Source organism: Oncorhynchus clarkii, chromosome 9, assembly GCF_045791955.1.
Source record: "Oncorhynchus clarkii lewisi isolate Uvic-CL-2024 chromosome 9, UVic_Ocla_1.0, whole genome shotgun sequence".
Lineage (NCBI taxonomy): Eukaryota > Metazoa > Chordata > Actinopteri > Salmoniformes > Salmonidae > Oncorhynchus > Oncorhynchus clarkii.
The window spans coordinates 25897633-25919642 of record NC_092155.1 but is presented as its reverse complement, the minus strand read 5'-3'; the positions used below and the strand labels follow the sequence as shown (position 1 = coordinate 25919642).

The 22010-nt window shown below is 42.1% G+C and overlaps 1 protein-coding gene across 1 annotated transcript; it reads right to left on the bottom strand.

Annotated features, from left to right (window-relative positions):
• Positions 1 to 778: 778 nt before the first annotated feature.
• LOC139416133 (coronin-1B-like) lies at positions 779 to 14740 on the bottom strand. The gene is made up of 11 exons (XM_071164455.1): positions 14302 to 14740; positions 12297 to 12502; positions 10574 to 10696; positions 9598 to 9727; positions 8453 to 8634; positions 6509 to 6628; positions 6163 to 6267; positions 5901 to 6046; positions 5587 to 5644; positions 5043 to 5369; positions 779 to 3200 (listed from the first exon to the last, which is right to left on the bottom strand). Exons 2-11 carry the CDS (start codon positions 12498 to 12500, stop codon positions 3078 to 3080), a joined length of 1518 nt encoding a protein of 505 aa, XP_071020556.1. The 5' UTR covers positions 12501 to 12502; positions 14302 to 14740; the 3' UTR covers positions 779 to 3077.
• Positions 14741 to 22010: the final 7270 nt, after the last annotated feature.

The window sequence follows — 22010 nt, the reverse complement described above, 5'->3', positions numbered from 1 at the left end:
CTTCTCTGAGGAACCAATCAGAACAGCCTTAGTAACATGCTTGCTTTACCCTGTATGATAACACAAGATAACCACTGTGTTACACAGTGTATCATAAACATTCATGATCTGTGTTTAATATGAAACTAAATAATTGTACTACTGGTTGTAAACACTGAGTGTACAAAACATTAGGGACACCTTCCTAATATTGAGTTGCACCCCTTTTGCCCTCAGAACAGCCTCAGTTTGTCAGGGCATGGACTCTACAAGGTGTCAAAAGCGTTCCACAGGGATGCTGGCCCATGTTGACTCTAGTACTTCCCACAGTTGTGTCAAGTTGGCTGGATGTCCTTTGGGTGATGGACCATTCTTGATACACGGGAAACTGTTGATAGTGAAAAACCCAGCAGCGTTGCAGTTCTTGACACAGTCGAACCGGTGAGCCTGACACTTACTACCATACCCCATTCAAAGGGACTTATATCTTTTGTCTTGCCCATTCACCCTCTGAATTTCACACATTCACAATCCATGTCTCAAGTCTTAAAAATCCTTCTTTAATCGGTCTTCTCCCCTTCATCTAAACTGATTGACGTGACAAGGGATCATAGTGTTCTCCTGGATTCACCTAATTAGTCTATGTAACGGAAAGAGCAGGTGTTCCTAATGTTTTGTGTACTCACTTTTCTATTTTTTTGTGGGTCAATACACTGCCTTATGAAGTAATTTCAATGAGAGCTAAGACTTCCTGTCATGTGACCTGAGAGGGTTAATAAGTGGCCATTCTACAACCGCAAAAGAGGAAGGACTGTTTATTGGAAGAGTCGCACAGTGGAGTGTCATTTTCATCCCCTATTGGTTCACAACCACACAAAACATGTGTAGTATGACAGTGAATAAATACATATTAATCTAGTAAATAAATTAATCATGTGATGAGCTTGATGTGAGCTAGCCTGGTCCCAGACCCATTTGTACCGTCTCGCCAACTCCTGTGGTCGTTGTCGACAATACAGCCAAAAGCAGATCTGGGATAAGGCTAGATATGAACTGTACCCGAGGGCTGCAAAACGGTGAAGTATAAACTGCTTACAAATGCAAAAAAATCTAAATGTAACACAGTGAATATTCTTTTTCAGTTCCGTCTAACAGTTGAGCATTGTATGCCCTTTCTTTCCTATCTTCAAAGACAAACCACAGCTGCTGCTATATCAGTCTAAGACAGTGGTATTCAAAATCAGTGTCAAATCAGTATTCATTATTTGCCACATTTTTGGGGGTAAGATTATAGATTATTGTATGGGACAATATACAAACCTTTTTGAGAAAGATCATTTGAAAAATACAATTTTATTGGGTAAATGTATTGTGGATGGTTGTGCACGTCTGTCATAATGTACAGATTTTAAGGTTGTTATTAGTTTTCGGGGTAGGGTCGTGAGAAATACTTGCGGAAAAAATGGAGTCCCAGCTAAAAAAGTTTGAATACCACTGGTCTAAAACTATTATATTTAGTTCTACTGACTTGGAATACATCATTCACACAGTAAAAAAAACTCCTCAAATTCCATTGCAACTTTCTTTAGTTCTGTGCCTCATGACAGTCATAGAACTGCTATGATTTAAATTGTATGATATTAAGTTTGTTCTACTGAGAACACATTTTCTGAGGTAACACTTTACTTGAACTCTCTGTTATAAACTGTCATTGGAGTTTACAACACCTTGGGACAAATTATACTGCATGTTGCTAGTCAGTCTGCTTTTGGCTTCACCAAAGGGGGATCATTCACCTAAGACAACTTAAGTTGGAGAGCACAAATTTAGTGTTACCTTCTCTTCGAAGGCAAAAAATTGAAATACAAATCACACAAGAGATTAACAACATACATGATAGCAATCATTTAAGGTACCTCCAACTCAAGTCCTTCACATCATTTGTAAGAAAAATCCCCATATCAAAATCAACATTATTTGGAAATTGACCAATGTTTTTTCTTTGTATGTCGACATAGGCGCCATACAGCATAGTTTAATACAACTTACCCAATCGCAATTAACCCGTGCAGTTTTGTAAACAGTATATATCCATTTTAGCATATAGATTTATATTGTTAATACCAATGGTCTGACTTCATCACTTCAGCTAATCTAGGGTAAAAGATTCCTATGATGGAATGGAAAAATAATGTATAGATGCATACTTGTACAAACGTATAAGTACGAATAATAAACTGCAGTATGTATGACGTTTGATATGCATCACGGTTAGCAGCTCTAACTACCCGATTAAACAATCCCTAACGGATTCACAATGTGAGTGCTTCAATGAGAGCAGCAACAGGAAATGACCTGCCTATCTACTTGACAACACTTGTTGAGGGTGTATTCATATTATACAAAATAATGTAGACAGATGTGCCATTTTGTAAATGTGCCAAATTAACATAGACCTTTGTGCCAGTTGTCATACTGTATGGCATAAAGATTCGTGAGTAGGCTACAATTGAATCCTCATGTCTTCAGTTTTGTAGTGATACACAATATTGGATACTTAAATGTATACACCTTCAAATAGTGTCACCATTAACGCTCCTTAAAAAAACCGGTAACATGTCTTACTGCAGTATGGAAGTCCTATGCAGATTATCCCCCTTCATCCTATATCACCCACTATCCAACTGAATCAGCATCTAAAGAGTTGTAGGGTGCATCTAAATGGTGTTTCTTTCTTTTCTCGTGTCCTCCTCTCTACTCGCCTCCTCCTCAAAATGCATTGGAGAAGGTCCGAGGGTAAGAACCTCTGACCTTTTCCTCCAACGCGTTTTGAGGAGGCGAGGAGAGAGGAGGACACAAGGAAATACAATTGAGATTCACCCGCAGAATCCAATTGGTCTCTGTACACCTTCACTATAATAGTTCACCTTATTCTCGACCCCTCTGTGATTCCCACAGTTTAGTAACTCAGCTACACTTCACTACATCCTCCCACTCGCACAGAGCTTAAGGTACTGTTGTTGATTCTAGTAAGGCTATGGTCTATGGAGTTTTAGTAAGAACGCCCTTTGGGTGTTGTGGTGACGCCCCTCTGCCAATCAGACGTCCCCGTCCTCGATGCGGGCCAGCTGCCTCTCCAGCAGTTCGATCCTTTGGCCCTGGGCCAAGACCACCGAACGTAGGGCCTTCACCTCCGCTAGCACCTCGCTCAGCACTTCCTCCTGGAGTGGGGAAGAGGGGGGGATGGATAGGGCGAGATGGAGGTTAAGAGGGAGAATGTAGTCACATACAGTAGCAGTCAAAAGTTTGGACATACCTACTCATTCAAGGGTTTTTCATTCTTTGTACTATTTTCTACATTGTAGAATAATAGTAAAGACATCCAAACTATGAAATCATGCAGTAATCAAAAAAAAAGTGTTAAACAAATCCAAATATATTTTATATTCTTCTAAGTAGCCACCATTTGCACACTCTTGGCATTCTCAAAATCAGCTTCATGAGGTAGTCACCTGGAATGCATTTCAATTAACACGTGTGCCTAGTTAAAAGTTCATGCGTTTGAGACAATCAGTTGTGTTGTGACCAGGTAGGTGTGGTATACAGAAGATAGCCCTATTTGGTAAAAGTCCATATTATGGCAAGAACAGCTCAAATAAGAAAAGAGAAACAACAGTCCATCATTACTTTAAGACATGAAGGTCAGTCAATCTGGAGAACTTTGAAAGTTTCTTCAAGTGCAGTCGCAAAAACCATGAAGTGCTATGATGAAACTCACTCTCATGAGGACCGCCACAGGAAAGTAAGACCCAGAGTTACCTCTGCTGCAGAGGATAAATTCATTTGAGCTAACTGCACCTCGATTGCAGCCCAAATAAATGCTTCACAGAGTTCAAGTAACAGACACATCTCAACATCAACTGTTCAGAGGAGACTGTGTGAATCAGGCCTTCATGGTCGAATTGTTGCAAAGAAAACACAACTAAAGGACACCAATAAGAAGAGAAGACTTGCTTGGGCCAAGAAACATGAGCAATGGAAATTAGAGCGGTGGAAATCTGTCCTTTGGTCTGATGAGTCCTAATTTGAGATTTTTGGTTCCAACCGCCGTGTCTTTGTGAGATGCAGAGTAGGTGAACGGATGATCTCCGCATGTGTGGTTCCCACCGTGAAGCATGGAGGAGGAGGTGTGATGGTGCTTTGCTGGTGACACTGTCAGTGATTTATTTAGAATTCAAGGCACACTTAAGCAGCATGGCTACCACAGCATTCTGCAGCGATACGCCATCCCATCTGGTTTGCGCTTAGTGGGACTATCATTTGTTTTTCAACAGGACAATGACCCAACACACGTACAAGCTGTGTAAGGGATATTTGACCAAGAAGGAGAGTGACGGAGTGCTGCAACAGATGACCTGGCCTCCACAATCACCTGACCTCAATCCAATTGAGATGGTTTGGGATGAGTTGGACCACAGAGTGAAGGAAAAGCAGCCAACAAGTGCTAAGCATATGTGGGAACTCCTTTAAGAATGTTGGAAAAGCACTCCTCATAAAGCTGGTTGAGAGAATGCAAAGAGTGCACAAAGCTGTCATCAAGGCAAAGGGTGGCTACTTTGAAGAATATATAATATATTTGTATTTGTTTAACACTTTTTTGGTTACTACATGATTCCATATGTGTTATTTCATAGTTTTGATGTCTTCACTATTATTCTACAATGTAGAAAATAGAACTAATAAAGAAAAACCCTTGAATGAGTAGGTGTGTCCAAACCTTTGACTGGTATTGTACATGATAACATCCTAAATCCACAAGGCACTACACAAGTCTACTCAACACTTTTCTGGCACTTCTATGTCGTACTCATACCTACATCTCTAACCTCTTATTCATACCAAATCGGAAGAAAACAGACCAAAACAGGGAGGGACTGCCTGAACTTGACCAAGAAACTCTCGCTTTTGTTGCAAAACGTTGTCGGTTACAAAACGCTTTGCTACAGTTTGCACTAGTGAATACACCCCTGCTATACCCACCTACACCCAAACTCCATTCTCACCTCTCTTTTCACCCTATCGGATGCTCCTTCTCCTTGAGTGACCCTCTGCTGCACCACCCCCACCCCCTCGCTCTCCGGCTCCCTGGTTGTTGCGATGGGCATGGCGGCCTGCTGGGGGACTGGGGGAGAGTCTGTCCCGGAGCCCTGTGACGACAACTTGGGCTTGTTGCGGAGGGTGTCCCTGTTCTTGGAGGGGGCGCCCACGTAGCCACCGCTTAGAGAGACCAGTAGGGGCGGCGCATCCTGCCCGGCAATCCAGTCCTCGGCCAGAAGGGAGGGCTCCACGCTGGCCGTGTCCGGGTATAGGTCCCCCTGGAACAGGTCTGACTGAGGGGGCAAGAGAGGGAGGGGGTCAGAGGGAGAGCGTTTAAGGTCATTTTCAGTCTAGCTTGACTGGTTCCAATATCCACATTAGCATGCCACTTAGTGTAAAGCAACGTTTTGGGCATGCTAGTAATTGGGGTTCTAGTATGGCTATTTGAACATAGCCTTAGTCATAAATGAAGAAGGCCTTCTACTTCAAATGGTGTGCATGGCAGCTTACCTTCCGTGGTACCGTCATAGAAATGGGCTCTACTTTCCTTTCGTGCAGTTTGTAGAACCTGCAATGAGAGAGAGAGAGAGAGAGAGAGAGAGAGAGAGAGAGAATGAAAGAAAGAAAGAATGAAAGAAAGAATGAGAGAAAGAGAGTGAATGAATGAATAAAATAAATGATTTACGGTGGGAGGACATGAAACTGATACAGTGGTACAGTGGGAGGAACATATGAGGTGGAAATGAGGTGTGAAAAAGAGCGCAAAATACACTGAGAAACAATTCAAGTAAAAACCATAAAGACATGCTGAAAAACCTGTTCACCTGGCAATCTCACACTTGTTGACATCCACGCCCCTCTTGCTGAGAAAGCCTGCTCCTCGCTGGGGCTCTTTACTGCTGTACAGGCTGAGGAAGTGGACATAGGGCGATTCGTCCGTCACCTCAAAGTACCGGATGGTGCAGTCCCCCTGAGAGTGATCAACAGATAAACGGAGCTAAACCAAACATCCGGTGGGGAGATCTGATCATATGACACCAGCTGAATTTGTTATTGAAAATGTGGTCGGAAACAGGTGTACTGTACCTTTCCACACAGGTAGACCATGTTGGTGTCAGGGTCATAGTAGGGGAGGAGAACGCCATTACTGGTGTCCATCTCCTGCACTGCCATCGGCTCAGACATATCGCTCTGCAACACACAGATACAATCATTAGAAGATCTGGTGTGTAGCGAACCCCTCAGTGCTGTGTGAGTTGAGTCAACTGAAAATAAACAGGGTTGACCTGACCTGTACTGTCATGATACCTTAGCTCAACCCTCTCCTCTACCATACAGTCAGAGCATCGTTTCTGAGGCGTCAACGTCCCATACACTCCCATAGGACTCTGCAAAGACCTGTTTACGACATGTGTCCATCTAGCCGCCGTACCGTATCCCACAAGGCTAGCTGCCTCTCGCTCATACGGCTGAATCCGGTGGTCAGGATCTTCCCGTCGGAGAGGAACACGGCCCTCATGGGCCTGGTGCCGTCATGGACCTTCTCTTTCACCTGAGACACAGACAACATCACAGGTGTTATAAGGGAGGGTAGAGTCAATGTCAACAAGTCATTCTATGTACAGCCAGTAGACTGTAGTTAATGTAGACTATACTGTGCATTCGGAAAGTATTCAGACCCCTTGACTTTTTCCACATTGTTACATTACAGCCTTATTCTAAAATGGATTCCATTTTTTTTAAAATCCTCAGCAATCTAAACACAATACCCAATAACAACATAGTGAAAACATGTTATAATTTTTTTGCTAATTAATAAAAAATTAAAAACAAATACCTTATTTACATAAGTATTCAGACCCTTTGTTATGAAACTCCAAATTGAGCTCAGGTGCCTCCTGATTCCATTGATCAGATGTTTCTACAACTTGTTTGGAGTCCACCTGTGGTAAAATCAATTGATTGGACATGATTTGGAAAGGCACACACCTGTCTATATAAGGTCCCACAGTTGACAGTGCATGTCAGAGCAAAAACCAAGCCATGAGGTCGAAGGAAATGTCCGTAGAGCTCCGAGACAAGCTTGTGTCGAGGCACAGATCTGGGAAAGGGTACCAAAAAATGCCTGCAGCATTGAAGGTCCCCAAGAACACAGTGGCCTCCATCATCCTTAAATGGAAAAAGTTTGAAACCACCAAGACTCTTCCTAAAGCTGGCCCCCAGGCCAAACTGAGCAATCGAGGGAGAAGGGCCTTGGTCAGGGAGGTGACCAAGAACCCCATGGTCACTCTGACAGAGCTCAAGAGTTCCTCTGTGGTGATGGGAGAACCTTCCAGAAGGACAACCATCTCTGCAGCACTCCACCAATCAGGCCTTTATGGTAGAGTGGCCAGAGGGAAGCCACTCCTCAGTAAAAGGCACATGACAGCCTGCTTGGAGTTTCCCAAAAGGCACCTAAAGACTCTAAGACCATGAGAAACAAGATTCTCTGGTCTGATGAAACCAATATTTAGTTCTTTGGCCTGAATGCCAAGCATTATGTCCGGAGGAAACCTGGCACCATCCCTACGGTGAAGCATGGTGGTGGCAGCATCATGCTGTGGGGGTGTTTTTCAGCAGCAGGGACAGGGAGACTAGTCAGGATTGAGGGAAAGATGAATGGAGCAAAGCCTGCTCCAGAGCACTCAGGACCTCAGACTGGGACGAAGGTTCACCTTCCAACAGGACAACGACCCTAAGCTTTGGGACAAGTCTCTGAATGTCCTTGAGTGGACCAGCCAGAGCCAGAGTCAGAGCCCAAACCCAATTTAATATCTCTGGAGAGCCTTGAAAATATCTGTGCAGCAACGCTCTCCATCCAACCTGACAGTGTTTGAGAGGGTCTGCAGAGAAGAATAGGAGAAACTCCCCAAATATAGGTGTGCAAAGCTTGAAGCGTCATACCCAAGAAGACTCAAGCCTGTAATTGCTGCCAAAGGTGCTTCAACAAAGTACTGCGTAAAAGGTCTGAATACCTATGTAAATGTGATATTTCTGTTTTTGCTTTGTCATCATGGGGTATTGTGTTTAGATTGATGAGAAGAAAAAAAACATTTGAATCCATTTTAGAATAAGCCTGTAATACTTTCTGACGGCACTGTATGCTGTATTTACAAGTGCTGATTAGTTGCAGCCAATTTAGAATGGCAAAGGTCACTTTCTTTCAAAGGAAGGACATTATGTGAACAAGGTGGTGCTTATTTGCTTTGGTCTCCTGTGTGTCGTTGAATTTCTCCTTGAAGGATAATAAGGGAAGTTGTATGGTATTTGGTACTATTAATTTGACTTATTTCAATTCATTTGCATGCGTGTCATTCGTGGGCTAGACAGGAAGCACCTTGAGGACGGTCCCCCGTCGCGGGTCGATGACACGCAGCGCCTTGTCCTTGCACACGGTGCAGATGGCACTGCCCTCCCGGTTCCAGCTCACACTGTAGATCAGGTCTGGGTGGGCATCGGCTATCTGGTACACCAGCTCCCCCGTGCCCACGTCCCACACGCACACCAGGTTGTCACAGCCTGAGAATGAGTGAGTTGCATCAATCAAAAACAGTCGTGAACACAGAATCTGGGACAGCAGAGACAAAACTTACGTTCACAGAAGAGGGTTAAAACGAACACTACCAAGCTTATTTTAACAAAACGTCGATCTCAATAAAAGTGGTAAAATCGTGTGTTTTTTAAGAGTTCTCACAATAAATATGTACATGCAAAACATTCAAATAATCAAAAGGATACACAGAGACGTAACATCTAAAAAATGCAGACATAAACATACAATTACTGGCACAGACTAAACGTATAGACATACTGTTCTAAGTAGCACAGACACGTACATAGACATATCAATTGCTTTTAACTTTTGAAACCTTCCGATGCCCTCTTGAAGGATACTCAGTTTCCCGTTGACCTCAACAACTTTCTCCTTTAAACGTGCAGCACATGCTGTTAATTGCAAGGCAGGGACACTCAATTCCTGGCTTGCATAATGCATTGGGAATTGAACGGTCTGTCATGGAACGCCTCTCCAGTACGTTTAAAGCTGTCCTTCAACTCTCACTGTTTACCCTGACTGACTACTACACCTTCCCTTTCTCTGGGGGTCCAATGTTTAACACATGGGTGTTAAACACCCCCCCCAAAAAAATATATTTCCTCTATCTCAGACTACGGACCTATTATCCATAAAAATCAAAGTCTTAGCATTAGCGGTCTCACATTATCATGACTGGTGGTGACCGACGTGTGTCACAATACTATCAATATGTCTAGTCTACCTTTGTTTCAGCTTAAAGCACACACATTCACTGACATGGGAGGCGTTGCTTGTGAATAGTGACCTGGATAGTCCAAACTGGCAGGCAGACATACACTGCTTGAGGTGAAGACATTGTCCTCTGCCATGTGTTGCCACAAATCATCAGTGCAGACGAAGTCGCTCTATCTGACGTACGACAATGAGGTGCAGATAGATTAAGTTACCTGCAGTTAGGAGGATATTGAAAGCTGTCGGGTGCCAGGCTAGGATTCCCACTCGTTTACTGTGGCCCTCCAGTGTCACCACGGGCTCTGTCATTGGTCCAGTCAGCCCTCCGTCAGGGATTTGCCACACCTTTAACAGACAACACAACCAATAACAAGGCTTTGTTACAGGGGTAGAGCATACAGATGACCCTCCCTCCCATTGGCATACATCTGCTGATCTGCAGCATTTTCAACACAGATATGCCCTCTTGATAGTAGTCATAAGGCCCTCATAGAACAGCGCATCTGTTATTTACTCCTTTTTAACACTTATGACTATTTATCCAGCTTTATGCCATCTTTCAGCCCATCTCAATCAATGCAAAGGTCTGGACAAAGGTTGAACCTTTTCTCATAAACAATAGTGAGCTGCTTAGGGTTGCAAAGCTACTGGTAATTTAGCAGTTACCAGAATCTTCAGTAAATTTGGAAATTAACTGATAATCTTTGGTAACTTCAGTAATTTATGTCCATGGGTTTCTAGTGGATAGACCATATGCTTCAAGAGAAAATAGACTAATTAATGAAAAAAGTACCTAATTAACAATGGCATTATTTTCAATGAACTCTGCAACTCTTCCAACTAATGTATATATATATTTTTTTACAACTGCCACCAGTTTGGCACCAAAACTTTTACAACAAAGACATGGTCAAATAAATAAAAGTATGTAATATAATATATATATATATATAAAGGACGTGAAACACTCATATTTTTCGTGATAATTAAAGACACCAGAGGATCTGAAGTTTCCAAAAAGGCCACTAGATATCACCTGATACAATTCCCCAAAACAATTTTAAGTTAACAAACATTCTGGTAGTTTACGAGTAAACTTCAAACGTTTCCAGTAATATACCCTCCCTTTGCAACCCTAGAACTGTTTATGTTTCCTTTTTAGAGGGTAGCTACCTTCATATCACCACCTACCTTTACAGTGCAGTCCTCCGAGGCACTGGCGATGACGTTGTCATCATGGGGACACCACTGGACATCCAGCACTGGAGCTGCGTGTCCACACACTGTGGGTGTGGCCTGGTCAATTCTGCCACTCTGTGGAAAAGAAGCAGGTGGGCATGGTCATCATCATCTGATTAGCACAAAACCCCAGGTCAGTGGTTTTCAACTGGTGGTCTGTTATTTGAAACAAATATCAGTTGGGAGTATCAATGGTGATTTAAGGAATTTTCTGTTACTTTTCACAATGCAAATTGTTCTTTATAATAATGGGCCTTTCATCTGTTACATTTGTCATAAAATTGCCGGGAATAGGTGGGCACTTTTAGGGTATTAATCCTTATCTTCCATTTGAGAGGTTTGATGCCATGGTGTACTGGAGGGTATCTGCAGGCATATGCCAATTTTATTTATTTAACTAGGCAAGTCAGTTAAGAACAAATTCCTATTTACAATGGCGGTCTACCCCGGCCAAACCCGGACGATGAAGGGCCAATTGTGCGTCGGCCTATGGGACTCCCAATCACGGCCAGATGCAATTCAGCCTGGATTCGAACCAGGGTCTGTAGTGTCGCCTCTTGCACTGAGATGCAGTGCCTTAGACCGCTGCGCCACTCAGGAGCCCATATACCCACTTATTTTCATATATACATATACTCACTTCTTAATCCCCACAATGCGTATCAAAGTAGTGTAGTAGAGGTATACGCTGTATCAATTAAAAAGGCTGATGGAACAAATCAGAATGCTTTGCTTAAAATGTTTATAAACAATCATTTCTTCACATTTTAGGAGCAACAATGTGCACAGGGCTATAGGCCTACACGTGAATATTCCAAAATGTAATGTGCGGGATAACACAGTTCATGTTTCGCAGATGCGAGCGATTTCATGGACAGAGATGGAAACATCCGTTAGAAATTAAAACGGGGAGATCTAAAGATGCAATAACTATCATGGGTTGCCTATATGACCAGGATGCCGCCTTTGGCTGCTACACAATGAAAGAAAGTTGAAAGAAAAACAACAGAACATGAGAAAGCATATGAGGAAGTGCCTCCATGTTTCTATGATGGGATTTTGGCTATAGGTTCCTTTGAAGCAAAGTAATACATGGCTCATAGCCTATGCCTACCTGGCAGAATGATACGATTTTTTTGCATCAATCAAGTGGCCATTTGTTTTGAAAACTCCATCTCATGTGCTACAGAAATACTGCAAAACAAGCAACAGTGCTAGGTCCCTGTGCACTTGAATTAAAGGGTAACTACAATCAAAAATCAAAATTTTGTAGATTTTTCCTAGACATCGAATGTGATCTCCTGATGTGGTTTAAGCATTTTTATAGACTTCGGACCACCAATTTGCTGTTTTTCTATTACAACAGTGTGAGAGCAAAACATCTCATCTGAAACCTGACTTCGTTGATTAATCTAATCATAATTTATTGGTTTCAATCTTAGGCCTACTATTAGCCTACTCGCACAGTACAGCATTGGTTGGCATGACTGAAAGACCAAAATGGGTTTATCATTTTAGGTAATTCAGAGTACATGAAACTGTATCTCAAATGATTTCTCATGCAGGGCACCTTTCCTTTGTCTGGGCGGACTGTTTGGAACATTTTGGGCAAAATTTGAGTGTACCCACTTCTCCAGGAACCCCTGGGTGGATGCTTAAGTGGGCTAGCACAAACCTTGTTGAGTGGCAGAACTAGGAAGGCCCCTCCTCCACCTGATTCGATGACGACTGCGGTGAATTTGGGGTTCACAGCGCAGAGGGGCCCGTCCCATGTGACACGGGACACTCGGACGTCATCGATGCAGTGCTCTGCCTTCCAAGCCTGGGCGAAGACGTGCCTGAACTTGCTCTGTCTGACCACACCTCTTCGGAACGACATGACTGTGGAGAGAGAGATATTGGGAGCGTTCGAGCGGATCACTTTTGTCAATTTGGTGACCATTGTTGGTCACTGCCTTTCAAAGTGTCTTGCATTATGGGGATAAAAATTGTATGACTTGAACATATATTATTGACTGCATGAACTTTACAAAATGAATGCAATCAAAGGTCATGAACGTGACCAAAAACTGACTGGAACAAACTTTGCCCACAATTCATGTATACAGTGGATATGTATAAATGAACGTGATACTGTCTCTCTCTCTCTTACCAATTGATTGCACAATGTAAACATATTTTCAGTTTGGAGGGGTTGGAGACATGTTTATTTCAATATTATAAAATATGAGTTACCCATAACGCACCGTAAGCAATCACATGACAAATATTTTATCCTCTACTAACTATGCAGCCCCACTTCACTGGAGATATCTACCACATGAAATGTACACTGAGTATAGAAAACATTAGGAAGACCTGGACTTTCCATGACAGACTGGCCAGAAGAATGCTATGATCGCTTATTGATGTCACTTGTTAAATCCACTTCAATCAGTGTAGATGAAGGGGAGACAGGTTAAAGAAGGATTTTTAAGCCATGTGTGTCATTCAAAGGGAGAATGAAAAAGACAAAATATGTGCTTTTGAACAGTGTATGGAAGTAGGTGCCAAGCGCACCGGTTTGATTGTGTCAAGAACTGCAAAACTGCCTGGTTTTTCACACTCAACAGTTTCCCATGTGTATCAAGAATGGTCCACCACCCAGAGGACATCCAGCCAACTTGATAAGTGTGGGAAGCATTTGAGTCAACATGGACTAGGATCCCTGTGGAATGCTTGACACCTTGTAGAGTCCATGCCCCGACAAATTGAGGCTGTTCTGAGAGCAAGGGGGATGCAACTCAATATTAGGAAGGTGTTCATAATGTTTGGTATACTCCTTGTATATTGAAATAGTCACACACAAGTAAGTGGTGGTTAAAAAGTATTTGAATTCTGGTGGGGCTAATTTTGCAAGTCAGTACTAGGCCAACGAGTTCCTAAAGTGAGCCATGTTCTTTTAAGAACAACCTCAACCAGGCTACAATGTCAAGAATCAAACTTTTTTTTTTTTCTTAAAAAAAAAAAAAAAAACCCTATCAGGTCAAAGTACAGGATATGGAACTGACCAACAAAAACTTGTTTATTCAGTTAATCAGTAACATTTAATGAATGTTAATACTGGGGAGAAGGAAGCAAGTAAACAGCCAAATTCCCCCATACAATGAGTCAGTCAGTTCTAAAAAGAACAGTCAAGGCTGACTGGACAAGAGGGCATGATCCGCCTGCAGTCAAAACACAAGGGGGGACGGGGTAATTCTATAGGCCTATGCAGGGTGATACCCAATTCTTTACAGTTGACGCTACAGTATAATCTAATAAAGGGTGTTTACATGTTACATTCCAAAGTAACACATTGATTGTAAATGATAACATGACGAAACGTTGGCTTGCATCCAAATCATTTGAACGTAGGAATGCCTGTGGGAGTGGCAGGTGTAGTTTCCAAATAGATTATCTGCACAAGGCACATTATAATCAGCATCAACAAGAATTTAAAAGATGGGACGGAAAATATCCATATAAGGACACAAAATACAACTAAAGGGAGTGAATGTCACAGACGACAAATAACCTAACGTTAAGTAGCCTACATGATCGAGAAGAGGGTCGACAATGTGGTTTTAAGAGATTATGCAAGGTAAATACAATAGCAAGGTGTTTTACAAAGAGAATGACATTTTTTTCAATTACTATACCTCGATTTCAGACAACCTCTTAATTGGAAAAGATAAAAAGGCTGGAGCTACACCGTGACAAGAGGAAGCCAATAAAATAATCCGCCACCAGCAGTAACTTAATCCTTTGCTATGTTGGAGAGGCGGCTACACAGCCGACCTACTGCGATGGCAGGAAATAATTGTTGTCGATTATTAAACACAGCCAGGTGATTGATGATTAGAGCTCAATAAAAATTAAACACGCGTAGCGCACAATCCTGAAGCAAAATTATTGCCCACCCAGTTGGTTAAAAATTGCGTATCTGTGATGTAATATTTAACCTGAGCAAGCATGTCAAAAGACTCGTAAATGTAGACGAAGACAAGGGAATGGTAACCGCGAATGATGGGCGTGCGACCGAAAAGATGCTGACACTACGCACTCCGTTTTGGAATGATTACTGTTTGGAACAGAAATCCAGACTTCCGCCCTTGGCAGGATATAGTGGAGGGAGCCAGAGAGGAAGAGGCGAAGCGAGAGGGTTTGCTCCGCTCAAAAGCTGTCCACGAAAATAAGACCATGTAGAGAGGATTTTTTTCAATGGAGGTTAATGAGAGAATGTCGAATTTGGTCAACAAAAACATGTATTGCTAATTTCCTACGTGAGGCTTATTTAATGGAATACAAGTTTCGTAATGTTCAGATTGTTACGAAAGCACTGATAGGATTGGACGCACGTGACATTTCGGCAACAAAAGTACAATAAAATAAACTGTATATCAGCGGTTTCAGCGTATCTGCCCTCTCATTGACTAGAAGGTTCCCACCTGATCCCGTCTCCTCCCGCATGCGTTCCATCTTGGAGGATATGCATTTCCATTGTTAGAGCGGTCACTTGAGTATCTTGTCAATATAATAGAAACTCTTTGATGTAGCGTTGAATCCAAAGCATTACCCAACGATTGGACTGCTGCATTTACACAAAGCCCTACTGTACTAACTCAAATGCATATCAAATGGTGGACATAACGGGTTTGTAAGTGACGTATTCTGTCAACATTTGCATGGCATTACATTATGTCAGCAAAAAAAGCTGTTAAACCGTATGAAGCATACCAGGCCATATATGCACAGTTATGCTTGTCCCTTGTTGTTTTTCAGGTACGACCCACCCACCACCAGAAGGTGTCTGAAATGCATTACAAGTGAAATGATTATGGGTGTGTGACACATTCTGTCTATATTTGCACATATTTGACAACAGCAAAAAAAGCTGTGTAATTGACCACGTCAAAGCTGGACATGTATGGGTATACATGCAGGGTTGGGTAGGTTACTTTCTAAAATGTAATCCGTTACAGTTACTAGTTACCTATCAACAATTGTAATCAGTAACGTAACTTTTGGATTACCCAAACTCAGTAACGTAGTCTGAGAGGCATTAGAAGACAAAAATGTACGTTACCAATTGAACAACATATATTGTAGGATAAATCCATGTTAAAGTTTACATAGCTGGTCATATATGGATGTTAAATGTTACTTTATGGGTTGGTTATGTAGGCTTCTTCTAACCCATCACTTTCTACTACATATAATAATAATATTAAATTATATCTTTACATCAAAAACCAAAATCTATCAGAATTCCAGTCATTCCAATAAATGTTATACCCCTTGATCTTGAAGAATAGGACTTGGAAATATGGAAGTATATATTATCCTACTTGTTTTACCTGAGCACGACCCCAAAACTAAGGACTTATTAGCCAGCCCTACTCAGTTTTGTATGATTTTGTTGATATAAAAATGATTAAAAGTATTGTTTTAACCATGTTCTGAGGCTATACAGTGTTTGTTTACATTTACAATGTTTACAAACATTGGAGTAAAACAGGTTTATATTTTGGGTTCTCATGGAGTGTGACAGAACTAAGCTCATGAGGCATTTATATTCTTCAAGAATCAATGGTTATATATAATTTATAAATTCAAAAATGGATGGAGCAACTACAGATTGCCCCTTTAAGTCTATCAAAAGAGTGTAAATTTGGGCATGTGTCCATTAGGCCTATGGATTTTTTTTATCAGCATGAATTAGATTGAGCAATTAAAGTTCCACTTTTATTCCACATGCTTGGATCCGCAATACTTTTTCACTGGCTGTCCACTGGTTTAAAAACAATGATTGATAGGCAGCCTAAAATTCTGGAATTCAACCATTATTGGGTTCAAATACACATTTAGATTTGTGAACAGACATCAACAACAACCACAATCCGTAAGGCGCAAATGGCTACATGTGAGAGCAGCAGTGTGATTCACATCAATGCTTTATGTAGATATCAATAATGGCGTTTATTCAAATGGGATAATCTTTGGATGCAGACAACAGTCGTACCATTGGAAGACATAGCTTGGACTGTAGCCTACAAAAGCATATTCCTGCACCTTTCCCTCGATCCATCAAACACATTTGGTGTGTCATCATAGTGGTCTCTGACTTATGGTCAGACTCGCTCAGGTGGAAGAAACGTAAACTTTTTTTTATCTTGTGATGAGCAGACATTTAATTCAATTATTTGTTACACTTGAGATTAAAAAATACAATTTTCTAATTTTAATATCGCTAAATTATTATGTATTTATTTGTGTGATTATTTGGGCCAAGAAATTATCTTATCCCTTCCAATATCATATCATATGATAATCTTTATGTATTTATCACCCCTAGAAATATGATTGTAATTCCATGCTCCACGAGATGGCGATCATGTCCCACAAAGAGAAATAAACTGCTTAAAATAACTTTGGGGAAAAGGGAGTGAGTGGGACAATAGCACAGCTAAAACGATGAGACAGATATTTCACCGGATGTATAAATGTGAAGCATCGGTTTGGCTTTTCCACTCACTACAAAATGGAATATAGAAGCCCAGTGGCCGGTAGTAGGAGAAGATGGAACGAGATGGATTTTGGCCGACATTCTGCACATTTCTTTTTATCGATTAAACTATTAATCTCTATACAGTTTTCGGTTCCCAAAACAGAAATCTGTCATCTAAAGAGTGGACAACGTTTTGTAGACTTTACCCGTTGCCAACGTTTTAAAAATCGCGTTGTTTAGGAGTGCCAACAAGAATTTAGTTATTGCATACGCGCACTTCACATAGTAGGCGTCCCCTAACGGAAATGTGCAAATATTTTCTAGAACGCGCCAATAGGATCTCTCTAGTTTGCGCTTGACTCTTTCCATCCCCTTGCTTGTTCTGCCCGCTATGACTAATTTGTTCCCCTTGGTATCGGCAGGCTGTGGTCAATCTTGGGTTAGTTATACAAATATTTGATGCTAGTAGTAATTGTATCGCGTGCACGGGTTAGTAAATGAAGAGGCTTGATGTAATCTCCCGTGAAGCTCAGTTGGTAGAGCATGGTGCTTGCAGTGCCAGGGTTATATTCCCACGGGGGACCAGTACGAAAAAAGTATTATACATGTATACACTCACTACTGTACATCGTTCTAGATAAGAGCGTCTGCTGAATGACAAAAAAGTAAGAGAGAGGGACTTATGTGGAGTATATTACGGGTTGGGCACAATTTTGATCGTCACATTGTGGATTATAGGGAAACTGGCTGTGTTTTTAGTGGAGGAAATTGTGGAGCATGTATGGATATTTGGGAACCGTATGACATAGAGAGGGAGATATTGTGTGAAGGGTTAGAAAGGTTGGACGGGTTTGGTTGGTGTAGTGGGGAGAGGGTGTCAAGGCTCTATTTCACTTTCTTAAGAGGAACGGAAGATAATTGAAAGTAGGTAGGCCGTGGCTGACTTCACACTCCAGTACAATAGGTGGCGGTGTATGCTACTTTCAAATTGGATACGATCCGCAAACCCAATCTCAAAGAAGAATAACAACTTTGGTCAAAATGTTTGATGCAGGCCGCCGTAGATCATCCGAACACGCTTGCTGCTAAGGAAGGAACAACTGGTTTTTGAGAAGTCTTCGCGTGATCGTAACCCTCTTAGATAAGTAGTTGCTTCTGGTTATAATAGCCTGACGATATCCAGTACATAACTTAAGTTCACAAGTCACAAAAACAAGAAAAGTAATAGTAAGACTGAACAACCGTAGAATTTCGTTTGTCATTTGAGCTTGCTAGCTAAATGGCTAACCGGCGGTGATGTGTCGGTAGTTATATTGGAATGTTATTGAGCATCTTCCCATTGAAAGCCTAAAGCAGACAAAATAAGTGAGAGGAAGTACATGACACCACAAAGTCCGTTTTAGTACTTTTCCAACAGCAAGGTGTGTTTGAGCAGGTCTAAAACAAGCCTGGACACCCAGTAACTGTCCAGGAGGATTTGTTTAGGCTACAGTTGCATTTAAAAAATGAGACCAATGTAGACAAATTACTTAATCCATAAAACTACAGATATTTTATAGAAAATGTATCTCTCTCACATTTCACCCTTGTGTGGTGTTCGGGACTGTGGGGCCCATTTTAAATGTTTACTCAAATAAAAATTATACAATTGTTTTTTTTTCAACCTGAGACTCATTGGCCTTGGCTCATTTTCTGTGAAGAACATGTAAAATAACACATTTTTATATTACATATGTGGTGTTCGGGTCCACTGTGTGCCTTCAGTCTGTCTTCCTCCTCCCTGGGCCTGCTGTTTCAACAGCACCAATAACCTGCCTTTCTTCCTCCCTGCCTGTCCTTTTTTCTTGCACTCTTTACCCTTTGTAGTGTGTGTGTGAAACGTCTTGCTGGAACACATTATTTTGAATTATCACAATAGAGTCGCACACTCCAAATAAACTCCAATACCGATTATTGGAGGACCAAAAAAAGCCGATAACGATTAATTGTCCGATTTCTATATATATATATATATATATATATTGCTCAAAAAAATAAAAGGAACACTAAAATAACACATCCTAGATCTGAATGAATGAAATATTCTTATTAAATACTTTTTTCTTTACATAGTTGAATGTGCTGACAACAAAATCACACAAAAATTATCAATGGAAATCAAATGTATCAACCCATGGAGGTCTGGATTTGGAGTCACACTCAAAATTAAAGTGGAAAACCACACTACAGGCTGATCCAACTTTGATGTAATGTCCTTAAAACAAGTCAAAATGAAGCTCAGTAGTGTGTGTGGCCTCCACGTGCCTGTATGACCTCCCTACAACGCCTGGGCATGCTCCTGATGAGGTGGCGGATGGTCTCCTGAGGGATCTCCTCCCAGACCTGGACTAAAGCATCCGCCAACTCCTGGACAGTCTGTGGTGCAACGTGGTGTTGGTGGATGGAGCGAGACATGATGTCCCAGATGTGCTCAATTGTATTCAGGTCTGGGGAACGGGCGGGCCAGTCCATAGCATCAATGTCTTCCTCTTGCAGGAACTGCTGACACACTCCAGCCACATGAGGTCTAACATTGTCTTGCATTAGGAGGAACCCAGGGCCAACCGCACCAGCATATGGTCTCACAAGGGGTCTGAGGATCTCATCTCGATACCTAATGGCAGTCAGGCTACCTCTGGCGAGCACATGGAGGGCTGTGCGGCCCCCTAAAGAAATGCCACCCCACACCATGACTGACCCACCGCCAAACCGGTCATGCTGGAGGATGTTGCAGGCAGCAGAACGTTCTCCACGGCGTCTCCAGACTCTTGTCACGTCTGTCACATGTGCTCAGTGTGAACCTGCTTTCATCTGTGAAGAACACAGGGCGCCAGTGGCGAATTTGCCAATCTTGGGTGTTCTCTGGCAAATGCCAAACGTCCTGCACGGTGTTGGGCTGTAAGCACAACCCCCACCTGTGGACGTCAGGCCCTCATACCACCCTCATGGAGTCTGTTTCTGACCGTTTGAGCAGACACATGCACATTTGTGGCCTGCTGGAGGTCATTTTGCAGGGCTCTGGCAGTGCTCCTCCTGCTCCTCTTTGCACAAAGGCGGAGGTAGCGGTCCTGCTGCTGGGTTGTTGCCCTCCTACGGCCTCCTCCACGTCTCCTGATGTACTGGCCTGTCTCCTGGTAGCGCCTCCATGCTCTGGACACTACGCTGACAGACACAGCAAACCTTCTTGCCACAGCTCGCATTGATGTGCCCTCCTGGATGAGCTGCACTACCTGAGCCACTTGTGTGGGTTGTAGACTCCGTCTCATGCTACCACTAGAGTGAAAGCACCGCCAGCATTCAAAAGTGACCAAAACATCAGCCAGGAAGCATAGGAACTGAGAAGTGGTCTGTGGTCACCACCTGCAGAACCACTCCTTTATTGGGGGTGTCTTGCTAATTGCCTATAATTTCCACCTGTCTATTCCATTTGCACAACAGCATGTGAAATTTATTGTCGATCAGTGTTGCTTCCTAAGTGGACAGTTTGATTTCACAGAAGTGTGATTGACTTGGAGTTACATTGTGTTGTTTATGTGTTCCCTTTATTTTTTTGAGCAGTGTATATATATATATATATATACACTGCACTTGTTAAATCACCCGTTTGGCGAAGTAGGCTGTGATTCAATGATAAATTAACAGGCACCGCATCGATTATATGCAACGCAGGACAAGCTAGATAAACATGTAATATCATCAACCATGTGTAGTTAACTAGTGATTATGTTAAGATTTATTGCTTTTTATAAGATACAGTGCCTTGCGAAAGTATTCGGCCCCCTTGAACTTTGCGACCTTTTGCCACATTTCAGGCTTCAAACATAAAGATATAAAACTGTATTTTTTTGTGAAGAATCAACAAGTGGGACACAATCATGAACTGGAACGACATTTATTGGATATTTCAAACTTTTTTAACAAATCAAAAACTGAAAAATTGGGCGTGCAAAATTATTCAGCCCCCTTAAGTTAATACTTTGTAGCGCCACCTTTTGCTGCGATTACAGCTGTAAGTCGCTTGGGGTATGTCTCTATCAGTTTTGCACATCGAGAGACTGACATTTTTTCCCATTCCTCCTTGCAAAACAGCTCGAGCTCAGTGAGGTTGGATGGAGAGCATTTGTGAACAGCAGTTTTCAGTTCTTTCCACAGATTCTCGATTGGATTCAGGTCTGGACCTTGACTTGGCCATTCTAACACCTGGATATGTTTATTTTTGAACCATTCCATTGTAGATTTTGCTTTATGTTTTGGATCATTGTCTTGTTTGAAGACAAATCTCCGTCCCAGTCTCAGGTCTTTTGCAGACTCCATCAGGTTTTCTTCCAGAATGGTCCTGTATTTGGCTCCATCCATCTTCCCATCAATTTTAACCATCTTCCCTGTCCCTGCTGAAGAAAAGCAGGCCCAAACCATGATGCTGCCCCCACCATGTTTGACAGTGTGTTCAGGGTGATGAGCTGTGTTGCTTTTACGCCAAACATAACGTTTTGCATTGTTGCCAAAAAGTTCAATTTTGGTTTCATCTGACCAGAGCACCTTCTTCCACATGTTTGGTGTGTCTCCCAGGTGGCTTGTGGCAAACTTTAAACAACACTTTTTATGGATATCTTTAAGAAATGGCTTTCTTCTTGCCACTCTTCCATAAAGGCCAGATTTGTGCAATATACGACTGATTGTTGTCCTATGGACAGAGTCTCCCACCTCAGCTGTAGATCTCTGCAGTTCATCCAGAGTGATCATGGGCCTCTTGGCTGCATCTCTGATCAGTCTTCTCCTTGTATGAGCTGAAAGTTTAGAGGGACGGCCAGGTCTTGGTAG

Bases quoted from the DNA above. Each gene is read 5' to 3' on its own strand.
- LOC139416133 (XM_071164455.1), bottom strand. From the start codon at position 12,500: ATGTCGTTCCGAAGAGGTGTGGTCAGACAGAGCAAGTTCAGGCACGTC. The intron at 9,728-10,573 runs GTAGGTGGTGAT...TGTCTGTTAAAG, and splicing joins CGGAGGACTGCACTGTAAAG to GTGTGGCAAATCCCTGACGG. The intron at 6,629-8,452 runs GTGCTTCCTGTC...TCTGTGTCTCAG, and splicing joins GACGGGGGACCGTCCTCAAG to GTGAAAGAGAAGGTCCATGA.